The sequence below is a fragment of the Hemitrygon akajei genome, chromosome 1 (assembly GCF_048418815.1).
Source record: "Hemitrygon akajei chromosome 1, sHemAka1.3, whole genome shotgun sequence".
Taxonomy (NCBI): Eukaryota; Metazoa; Chordata; class Chondrichthyes; order Myliobatiformes; family Dasyatidae; genus Hemitrygon; species Hemitrygon akajei.
In genome coordinates, this window is record NC_133124.1 from 153,939,026 (window position 1) to 153,951,284 (window position 12,259).

At 41.5% G+C, this 12,259-nt stretch overlaps 1 protein-coding gene across 1 annotated transcript in view; it reads left to right on the forward strand.

The window, feature by feature from the left end:
• ndc80 (NDC80 kinetochore complex component) overlaps positions 1-12,259 on the forward strand; it is a 120,376-nt gene that overhangs the window by 85,565 nt on the left and 22,552 nt on the right. Inside the window, exons 12-14 of the mRNA XM_073053023.1 lie at positions 1,046-1,201; positions 6,788-6,877; positions 6,977-7,069. Of these exons, the coding sequence (XP_072909124.1) occupies positions 1,046-1,201; positions 6,788-6,877; positions 6,977-7,069 (339 nt within the window). The remainder of the gene's footprint in view (positions 1-1,045; positions 1,202-6,787; positions 6,878-6,976; positions 7,070-12,259) is intronic.

Here is a 12,259-nt window from a genome sequence, read left to right on the forward strand (position 1 = left end):
CACAAAATGCTGGTGGAACTTAGCGGGCCAGATAACATCTATGGAAAAGAGTACAGTCGCCTTTTTGGGCCAAGACAGGCTGAAGGGGTCAACATATAAGGAGCGCTTGGCAGCCTGTGCTGTCTGGAATTGAGAAGAATGCAGAGGGAATCTCATTGAAATCTACCAAATGTTGAAAGGACTAGATAAGGTGGATATCGAGAGGATGTTTCCTTTGGTGAAGATACCCAGAACAAGGGCACAAACTCAAAGTTTTGTGGCAACCTTTTAGAACAGAAGTAAGGAGGAATTTTTTTAGTCAGAGTTGTGAATCTGTTGAATGCTTTGCCAGAGGCTGTGGTGGAGACCAAGTCTATGGTTATATTTAAAGCAGAAGTTGATAGTTTCCTGATCAGTCAGGCTATCAAAGAGGAAGGCAGGTGTATGGAGTTGAGTGGGCTCTGGGATCAGTCCTGATGGAATGACAGAGCAGACTCAATGGGCTGAATGGCCTAATTCTGCTCCTATGTCCTATGGTCTGGTGGACTGGAAAATTGCAAATGGCACTCTTTAAGAAGGGAGGGAGGCAGAAGAAAGAAAATTATAGATCAGTTAGTCTGACTTCAGTGATTGAAAGATATTGTTGGTTTCAGGGTAATTGTAGGCACATGAGAAAATAAGTCAAAGTCAGCATGGTTTCCTTTAGTGAATTCTGTTGGAATTCTTTGTGGAAATAACAGGCATGATAGACAGGAGAGTCAGTGGATGTTATTCATTTGTAGGCCAACCAATTGGGTATATTTAAGGTGGAGGTTGATAGATTACTGGTTACTCAAGGTGGCAAAGATCATCGGAAGGAAACAAGGGAATCGGGTTGAGAGGGGTAATAAATCAGCCACAGTGGAATGGCAGAGCAGACTCGAATGCTCTGATTCTGCTTCGATGTCGTATGGTCTAACAGTTTGTGAACCCAAGTGGCATGCTAACTGTATCTTTTAAAACTTTTCATTGATATTAATCCTGTGATTGATCTATTAATCACCTTTTGTTGTTGCCTTTCATTTAGCTGGAAATCAAACTACAGGAGTATCATACAATGGCTCGGAAGCTCAAACTAATCCCCAAAACAGCGGAAAATGCTCGAGGACGAGATTTTGAGATAAGTCTCATGGATATTGCCTCAGGGAAAAGGGATTTCTTACAAAAGACCCTAACAATAAGAGTAAAGTATTTTATAATACTTTTACATTGCCAAGTCTAACTAATGTGATTAGCATATATTACTTTGTAATGTAGCAATAAGGGAATGATAAAAAAATTGAATCAGATGATTAATACAGAAGAGACGAATCGCTTTATTTCTTTGAAGTAGTATGTGGAGCAGCTATCTCACAGTGTGTTTTATTACCAGAGAAATATTTTATAGGTAAGAGTTCACTGGATGAGTCCTTAGTCCAGATTTTGTTAGTTTAGCACAGCATCATCTTGTTCTGTACTGAACATCTACCACATACTGCCTTTTCTAGGTATTAGTTTATTAAAGATTTCCCTGGAAAGCTTTCACTTTATTAACACATTTCCTATCATAATGCTGTACTCAGTACACCAGATCTCATCGCTCTGGATAACTTAAGTAATTGCACTACTTTTGCCACCAGTTTTCCAAACAGTGTGCAAAAAGATAGCCATCTTGATGTCCTTTTTTCTTCCACTTATCTGTCTGAAAAAGAATATCCAACAGAATGCAAATAAATCTCTTCTTACTCTTTTGCAAATGACAGTAAAATTTGTTCACCCAAGCTATGTTTCTGTCATTAGCAAAATTTATTTTACTTGTAAATGGTCATAGAGGTCATAGGTTAAGGGTGAAATATTTAAGGGGCCATGAGAGGGAACTCCACTCAGTCAGTGTACCAGCAGAAATGGTAGGTGCAGGTTCGATTTCAACATTTAAGAGAAGTTTGGGCAAGTACATGGATGTATGGAGGGCAATGGTCTGGGTGCAGATTGATGGGGCTGTGCAGAATAATAGTTCAGCATGGACTAAGTGGGCTGAAGGGCCTGTTTCAGTGCTGTAGTCTTTTTACTACATTGACCTCCATGAATTCTTGCACCTCAAACTTGACTGGTCATTATATATGGTTCCATTCTCCTAGTTCTCTGAACCGCTACAAAACTGTAACATTCTCACTGAGTGTAATGCATGGACATACTCCAGCTGAGACCTCACCAATGATTTATTGAGGTTCCAGTTAAGCTGCCGTCTCTGCTATTTCCTTTTTAATTCATAGGGATGAACTTGGGGATAGAGAAGGGTGTTAGTGGTTAGGTTAGGATTTAGGGATAGTAGTTTGGTAAAGTTAAAGGTCAGATTTGTTTCTAGGGACAGGGATGTTAAGGAGATAGAGATCAGGCCTCTGCTCCGTGTTTGAAGCCTAGTAATGGGGATGGCTGACAAAGGACATCTGGAAACTAGGCCTTGATTTGCCCTTGAAGTCCAACAATGTGTACTTTGCTGCTCCACTTGTGTTCAAACTCCAGAGATGTGGACATTGGGATGAAGGATATCTGGAGACTAGGTTTCCACTCTGCACTCTATGGTCAGTGATGCGGACAAATGTCGGAAGATAACTGAGGTTGTCAGGCTGTCCCAAGTTAGTCTCAGGATTGGATGTCTGTGTGAGCAGGAGGCACGAGGGCTGGGCAGCTGGCAAGCCCAGAGAAAGAGTCTGGAATTCGGTTCCTGTCATTGTCTAGTCCAGGGGTCAATACCAGAAGGTCCAGAAGTTGAAGCCTAGAGGTCCCAAGACTAGTCCTGAAGTTCCAAGTTCAAAAGTACAGTCAGTCCTCCTCAAGAGAATGCTCCTCTGGGACATTGGTTCTGGGACCCGCCCCGCCCCCCCGCGGATACCAAAAATCGCGGATGCTCAAGTCCCTTATTTAACCTGTCTCAATGCGGTGTCTTTAGGACCCAGCGGAACCCCGGACTTTATTTAACCTCTTTCAGTGCGGTGGACTTTAGGACCTGGCGGAGCTCTGAATCCACAGTGTTTCTGTTCACGAAAGTAATCATGATCACGATTGAAAATAAGGTGGAAATAATAAAGCAATCAGAAAGAGGTGAAACGTCATTGGAAAAGCGTTAGGCTACAGTCGGTCAACGATCGGAACAATTTTAATGGAGCATGTGAAAGGCCCTGCCCCGATAAAAGCTACAATGATTACTAAGCAATGTTTCTTAAGTGTTTTATATGCATAGAAAGGTAAAATATATGCTATGAAAAACGTTTTACTAACTGACGCTAAATAATACCGGATGTACCTATTTCGACTTAAAATCCGACTTAAAGATGGACTCAGGAACAGAGCTCATTCATAACCCGGGGACTGCCTGTACTTTTAAATCATCTCTAGATTACTTATAATACCTAATACAATGTAAATACTGTGTAAATAGTTGTTATACTGTATTGTTTAGGGAATAATGACAAGAAAAAATAGTCTACACGCTCAAACAACAAGAGAACTTCCGGGTTTTCCCCATCCACAGTTGGTTTCCGCGTATGCAGAACTCGCGGATAAGGAGGGCCGACTGTAAATATATTATCAAAATACATATGTCACCATATACAATCCTGAGATTCATTTCTTACGGGCATACACAATAAATCTAAGAAATACAGAAGAATTAATGAAAGACTGCACCCAACAGGACAAACAACCAACGTGCAAAAGACAACAAACTGTGCAAATACAAAAGAAACAAAAACCTAATGAATATCAGAAATATGACATGAGGGGTCCTTGAAAGTGAAACGGGTAGTGGGAACAGTTCAGTGTTGGGGTCAAGTGAAGTTATCCCCTCTGATGCAAGAGTCTGATGGTTGAGGGGTAATAACTGTTCCTGAACCTGGTCGTGTGGGTCCTGAAACTCCTGTACCACCTTCCTGATGGCAGCAGTGAGAACAGAGTGGGGGGTCCTTGAGAATGGATACTGTTGTTTTGCTATAGCACTCTGTGTAGATGTGCTCAGTAGGGGGAGGACTTTTACCTGTGATGGACTGGGCCATATCCACTACTTTTCATAGGATTTTCCATTCAAAGGCATTGGTGTTTCCATACCGGGCCGTGAAGCAACCAGTGAATATACTGTTCACCACACATCTATAGAAGTTTTAGATGTCATGCCAAATCTTTGCAAACTGAGGATGTAGAGACGTTGCCAGACTTTCTTCATATTAGCACTTTCGTGCTGGACCCAGACAGATCCTCTGCAATGATAACACAGAGAAATTTCAAGTTGCTGATCCTCTCTACCTATGATGCCCTGATCAGGGCTGGCTCATGGACCTCCAATTTCTTCCTCCTGAAGTTAATAATCAATCTCCTTGGTCTTGCTAACATTGAGAGGGAGGTTGTTATGGCACCACTCAGCCAGATTTTCAATCTCCCTCCTAATTTGTGATTTGACCAACGACAGTGGCGTTGTCAGTAAACTTAATTATGGAGTTGTAGCTGAGCATGGCCTCACAGTCATAAGTATGACGTGAGTAGAGCAGAGGATTAAGTATCCAGCCTTGTGCTGCACCTGAGCTGATGGAAGTTGTGGAGATGTTGTTGCCAATCTGAACTGAGTTCTGCAAGTGAGGTAATCAAGGATCCAATTGCACCCAGGGGTACTGAGGCATAGGAATTGAAGCTTATTGATTAGTTTTGAGGGGATGATAGCATTGAATGCTGAGCTGAAGTTGATGAAGAGCATCCTGATGTATGCATCTTTGTTGTCCAGGTGTTCCAGGGTTAAGTTGGAGAACTGGCAGTGATTGTGGGTGAGAGGGAAGAAAGAAGCTTGTTTTTGCTGTTATTTTGTTGCTTGTGTTTTGTGGTGTTCTGCCAGGCATTGTGGGCATGCTGTGTTGGTGCTAGGAAATGGCAACACTTGCAGGCTGCCTCAGTCACACCCCGAGCATCCCGGTTGTTAACACGAGTGATGCATTTCACTGTATGTTCTGATCTACAGGTGATAAATAAATCTGAAGGCTGGGTGTATCTTCTTATCATTTACTTTATGCAATTTGGATTGTTGTGTATTTAATTTACTGAAATAAGTCACATTTTGACATTGCACAGATTACAGTCCTCCTTATCTGCGGGTTCCACATGCGTGAATTCGACCAACCGCGGATCAGGAAAACCCGGAAGTTCTCTCTCCAGTACTTGTTGTTTGAGCACATACAAACTTTTTTTCTTGTCATTATTCCCTAAACAATACAGTATAACAACTATTTACATAGCATTTACTTTGTATTTGGTATTATAAGTAAGTCGGAATAGGTACATCCAGTATTGTTTGGCGTCAGTCAAACGTTTGTCTTAGTATATTTTTTCCTTTTTATGCATATAAAACACTTAAGAAACGTATGTATTTCAATAATTAAACCACTGCGTTGCTTAGTAATAATTGTAGCTTTCATCGGGGCAGGACCTTTCACATGCTGCATTATTCTCACTTTATCCTTTAAAATTGTTCCGATCGTTGACCGACTGTAGCCTAATGCTTTTCTAATGACCGATGGCGTTTCACCTCTTTCCGATCACTATTATTTCTACCTTATTTTCAATCGTGATCGTTTTCCGTCAACGGAACAGAAACACTGTGGGCGGCAGGTCCTGAGCTGCACCGGGTCCTAAAGTCCACCGCACTGAGACAGGCTAAATAAGGTACTTGAGCATCTACGTTTTTTGGTGTCCGCAGGGGGTCCCGGAATCAATCCCCCGCAGATAAGGAGGGCCGACTATATACACTTTTGCAGCTATTGGTTTAGATCTATCTGAATAAGGTTATAGGAGCTGGCATGGCTCTGGTGGTCTAAATGGCCAGCTTTATGCAGATAATGAGATGTTTGTCTTGCAGATAGTGGGAAAAGTTGTCCAAGTAGGTTGTTAATCAGATGGGACATTGGACATAGCAGTGCCAAATGGAAGTTAATCCCAAGAACTGCGAGGTGATACATTTTCGGAAGGCAAACAAGGAAGGATAGTAATTGGATAACTATGCACAATATTCCAAATGTGGCCTAAGAGATGTTTTACTAAGCTGTGAAGTGATCTCCTAGCTCCTATATTCTATGCTGCAGCTGATGAAGGCAAGCATCCTATATGCCTATTGTTGTACCCTATCAATCCGTCTATGTTGCTGCTTTCAGGTCACCGCAGAATTTAACCCCAAGGTGTCTCTGTACATAAATGCTCCTAACTCTTGGGATTTGACCTCCCAAAATGCATTAAATTCCATCATTAACGCTTCACACAATTTTCCAATCGTTTCTGTAATATTGTTAAACAATATGGCTTGTTATTCACAACACCACTAATTCTTGTGCCATCTGCAATGTACTAATTATACCTCCTACATTCATATTCAAATTGTTAATCTATGTCACAAACTGCAAAGGATCAAGCACCAATTCCTATAACACACCATCAGTTGTTTGTCATTTATTTCCAATGTGTTTTTCTTACAATAACAAGAAGTTATTAAAAAGTGCAAGGAGAGGATAGACATTGTTTCCAGAAATTAAGTGAGGAGGCATTTTGGTATAGATGCTATAACGTGAATGTGAAGTGATAGAGTGTGTCTCCAAGCAGGACAATTGTGTGTTAAGAAGCAAATTTAAAATATGGGGAGTACACTGAATTAATTACAATTCAAGATGGCATTTTTGGATTTTTAAACTAGACTGAAAGATCAAAAGAATTCTGTTATAATAATCTTTTAGTTTCATGTGACCTGTCATTATTTTTGCAGCATGACCTAGTGGCACTTTTAAAGGAGCAAAATAAAGAAATGCAACACTTGAGAAATAAGCTGATGAATGTGCAAGAGGCCAACGAACAAGTATGAAGATCATTATAAATTCAGTGAAGCACTCTATGCAGAATTTGTCTGGATGGGTTAAGTGAGAGTTTTCTGCTGAATGTAATTTTTCTCATCTAGGTTCAGGCCATGATAGATGACAAAGCAAATGATTTGAAAATGTTAACAGAACAAATTCGTAAAGTGGATGGAACCATGGAACAAGAAAAGGAGGTAAATTGCTTCAGTTATGTGGAGATTTAAAATGATTGAACTTGTACCTTAATGTTGTTCCATTATGAGAACACTTAACTACCAAGCTCAACAGCAGCTTTTATTCCGCTGTTAAAGACACACCTCTTGTACAATGAAATGGACTTGACGTCCAATCTACTTGTTTTCATCTTGCACTTTATTTTGTAGCTTTTATACCTTATTCTGAATTGTTATTGCTATTCTTTATTCTACCTCTACATTTTGTGTAATTTGCTTTGTATGAACAGTATGCAAGACAATCTTTTCATCGTATCTTGGTACATGTGACAATAATAAACCATTACTAATTTTCAAGAAGGGAAATAGGATTAATGCTGTAAATTGTAGACTGGTGAATCTAAAATCAGTAGCGAGGAAGCTATTGGAAAGGAATATGAGAGGTAGGAGTTGCAAGCATTTGGAAAATCATGGGCTAATTATAGACCGTCAGCATGGCTTTATGAAGGGCAAGTCAGGTCCTACTTGCATAGTTCAGTTTTACGAGGGAAACTGGGATCCATGTCCATAGCTCCTTGAAATTGGTTGCAGAGTTTGATAAGGTGGTAACAAATAGCATGCTTGCCTTTATTAGTTAGGGCACTCATTTCAAGACACGAGTTATTTTGCTGTTTTATAAAACTCAGTTTAGACTGCATCTGGAGTATTCCCTTCATTTCTGGTCACTGCATTTGCCAGAAGGAGAGTTTAGAAAATCTTGGGTTGTTTTCTCTGGAGCAAGAGAGGCTAAAGGGAGATCTTTTAGAGGTTTATGAGATTATGTAAGGAAAAAGACAGCTAAAATGGTTTTCCCAGGAATGAAATCTCTAATACTAGAGAGCATGAATTTAAGACCATGAGATGAGACGTAGGCCACTCGGCCCATTGAGTCTGCTCCACCATTCAATCATGAGCTGATCTAATTCTTCCAGTCATCCCCACTCTCCCGCCTACTCCCCATACCCTTTGATGCCCTGCTTAATCAAGAACCTATCTATCTGTACCTTAATTGCACCCAATGACTTGGCCTCCACAGCCGCTCGTGGCAACAAATTCCACAGATTCACCACCCTCAGACTAAAGTAATTTCTCCACATTTCTGTTCTAAATGGATATTCTTCAATTCTGAAGTCGTGCCCTCTTGTCCTAGACTCCCCTGCCATGGGAAATAACTTTGCCATATCTAATATATCTAATCTGTTCAGGCCTTTTAACATTCGGAATGTTTCTCTGAGATTTCCCCCCTTGCTCTCCTAAACTCCAGGGACTAGAGCCCAAGAGCTGCCAGACGCTCCTCATACAGTAACCCTTTCATTCCTGGAATTGTTCTCGTGAATCTTCTCTGAACCTTCTCCAATATCAGTATATCCTTTCTAAAATAAGGAGCCCAAAACTCTGCACACCACTCCAAGTGTGGTCTCACGAGTGCCTTATAGAGCCTCAACATCACCTCCCTGCTGTTATATTCTATAACTGTAGAAATGAATGCCAACATTGCATTCGCCTTCTTCACCACTGACTCAACGTGGAGGTTAACCTTTAGGGTATCCTGCACAAGGACTCCCAAGTCCCTTTGCATCTCTGCATTTTGAATTCTCTCCCCATCTAAATAGTCTGCTTCTTTATTTCTTCCACCAAAGTGCATGACCATACACTAGCCAACATTGTATTTCATTTGCCACTTCTTTGCCCATTCTCCTAAACCATCTAAGTCTCTGCAGGCTCTGTTTCCTCAACACTACCCGCTCCTCCACCTATCTTTGTATCATCGGCAAATTTAGTCACAAATTCATTAATCCCATAACCCAAATCATTGACATACATCATAAAAAGCAGTGGTTCCAACACTGAGCCCTGTGAAATTCCACTGGTAACAAACAGCCAGCCAGAATAGGATCCCTTTATTCCTACTCTCTATTTTCTGCCAGTCAACCAGTGCTCCACCCATGCTAGTAACTTCCCTGTAATTCCAGGGGCTCTTACCTTGTTAGCAGCCTCATTCAAAGGCTTTCTGAAAATCCAAGTACACTACATCCACTGCATCTCCTTTGACTACCCTGCTTGTAATTTCCTCAAAAAATTGCAGTAGGTTAGTCAGGCAAGATTTTTCCTTTCAGGAAACCATGCTGACTTTGGTCTATCTCGTCATGTGCTTCCAAGTACTCCGTAATCTCATCCCTAACAATTGATTCCAACATCTTCCCAACCCCTGATGTCAGGCTAACTGGTCGATAGTTTCCTTTCTGCTGCCTCCCACCCTTCTTAAGTAGCGGAGTAACATTTGCAATTTTCCAGTCATCCAGTACAATGCCAAAATCTGTCGATTCTTGAAAGATCATTGTTAATGCCTCCACATTCTTTCCAGCTACTTCCTTCAGAACCCTAGGGTGCATTTCAACAGGTCCAGAAGATTTATCCACCCTCAGACCATTAAGCTTCCTGAGAACCTTCTCAGTTGTAACTTTCGTTGAACATACTTCACTTCCCTGACTCTCTTGAATGTCTGGCACACTGCAGATGACTTCCACTGAAGACTGATGTAAAGTACGTACTCAGTTCCTCTGCCATCTCTGCATCTCTCATTACAATATCTCCAGTGTCATTTTCTATTGGTCCTCCATCTACCCTTGACTTTTTTTTACATTTTATATACTTTAAAAAGCTTGTAGTATCTTCTTTGATATTAGTCATCAGCTTCCTTTCATAATTCATCTTTTTCTTCCTAATGACCTTCTTAGTTTCCTTCAAGTTTTTAAAAACTTCCCAATCCTCTATCTTCCCACCACCTTTGGCTTCCTGTATGCCCTCTTTTGTTTTTATTTTGGCTCTGACTTCACTTGTCAGCCACAGTAGTGTCCTCCTTCCATTCGAAAATTTCTTCTTCTTTGGAATGTATCTGCCTTGCACTTCCCTCATTTTTTTTGCAGAAACTCCAGCCTTTGCTGCTCTGCTGTCCTTGCTAGTGTCCTTTTCCAGTCAACTTTGACCAGTTCCTCTCTCATGCCATTGTAATTTCCTTTATTCCACTGAAATACCGACATATTGGAATTTAGTTTCTCCTTCTCAAATTTCAAAGTGAACTGAATCATATTGTGATCACTGTTCCCTAAGGGTTTCTTAACCTTAAGCACTCATATTACATCTGGATCATTGCACAACACCCAATCCAGCACAGCCGATCCCCTTCTGGGCTCAACAACATGCTGTTCTAAAAAGCCATCCCTTAGACATTCTACAAATTCTCTCTTGAGGTCCAGTACTGACCTGGTATTCCCAATCCATTTTCATGTTAAAATCCCCAACGATTATCATGACATTGTCCTTCTGACACGCCTTTTCTATCTCCAGCTTTAATTTGTTATCCACCCTAACCTTAAGGTGAGAGTAAAATTAAATGTAGATTTACAGGGCAGTTTTGTTTTTCACATAGTGCTGGGTGCCTGGAATGCACTGCCTGAGGTGCTGATGTGCGATAGAGGTGATCAAGGGGCTCTTACATATACATTACAGATGCGTATGGTGTAGGCAGAAGCAATCAGTTGGTAGACTTGGAGAGGCTGAAAACGAATTTGGCGGGGGGGGTGGGAATCAGAGGGTGGACAGTTGGTGTGCAAGTACTTGCAGCATACAGAGACACTGAGCAAGGAACAGGGAGGTGGGGAGTGGCATTGCTAATCAGGGATAGTTTGACAGTTGCAGAAAGGGAGCAGATTGTGGAGGCCTTGTCTATTGAGTCAAAACAGGAAGGGAGAAATTATTAGAACCATAGAACATTACAGCACAGAAACAGGCCTTTCTGCCCTTCTTGGCTGTGCTGAACCATTTTTCTGCCAAGTCCCACTGACCTGCACCTGGACCATATCCCTCCATACCCCTCTCATCCATGTACCTGTCCAAGTTTTTCTTAAATGTTAAAAATGAGCCCGCATTTACAACTTCATCTGGCAGCTCATTCCACACTCCCACCACTCTCTGTAAAGAAGCCCCCGCAATGTTCCCTTTAAACTTTTTCCCCCTTCATCCTTAACCCATGTCCTCTGGGGTTTTTTTTCCGCTAGCCTCAGTGGAAAAAGCCTGCTTGCATTCACTCTATCTATACCCATCATAATTTTATATACCTCTATCAAATCTCCCCTCATTCTTCTATGCTCCAGGGAATAAAATCCTAACCAATTCAACCTTTCTCTGTAACTCAGTTTCTCAAGTCCCGGCAACATCCTTGTAAACCTTCTCTGCACTCTTTGAACCATATTAATATCCTTCCTGTAATTTGGTGACCAAAACTGTGCACAATACTCCAAATTTGGCCTCGCCAATGCCTTATTCAAGTCAAGTCAACTTTTATTGTCATTTCGACCATAACTGCTGGTACAGTGCATAGAAAACTGAGATTACATTTTTCAGGACCATGGCACAGTACAAAAACTAGACTGAACTATGTAATTAAAAAAAACAACACAGAGAAAGCTACACTAGACTACAGGCCTACACTGGACTGCATAAAGTGCACAAAAACAGTGCAGGCATTACAATAAATAATAAACAGGACAGTAGGGCAAGGTGTCAGTCCAGGCTTCAGATATTGAGGAGTCTGATAGCTCTGGGGAAGAAACTGTTACATAGTCTGGTCGTGTGAGCCCGAATGCTTCGGAGCCTTTTCCCAGACGGCAGGAGGGAGAAGAGATTGTATGAGGGGTACATGGGGTCCTTCATAATGCTGTTTCCTTTGCGGATGCAGCGTGTAGTGTAAATGTCCGTGATGGCAGGAAGAGAGACCCCGATGATCTTCTCAGCTGACCTCACTATCCGCTGCAGGGTCTTGCAATCCGAGATGGTGCAATTCCCGAACCAGGCAGTGATGCAGCTGCTCAGGATGCTCTCAATACAACCCCTGTAGAATGTGATGAGGATGGGGGGTGGGCCAATGTACCAAAAGCTCTCTTTACTACCCTATCTACCTGTGATACCACTTTTAGGGAATTTTGTATCTGTATTCCCAGATCCCTCTGTTCTACTGCACTCCTCAGTGCCCTATCGTTTACCTTGTATGTTCTACCTTGGTTTGTCCTTCCAAAGTGCAATACCCCACATTTGTCTGTATTAAACTCCATCTGCCATTTTTCAGCCCATTTTTTCAGCTGGTCTAGATCCCTCTGCAAGCTTTGAAAACCT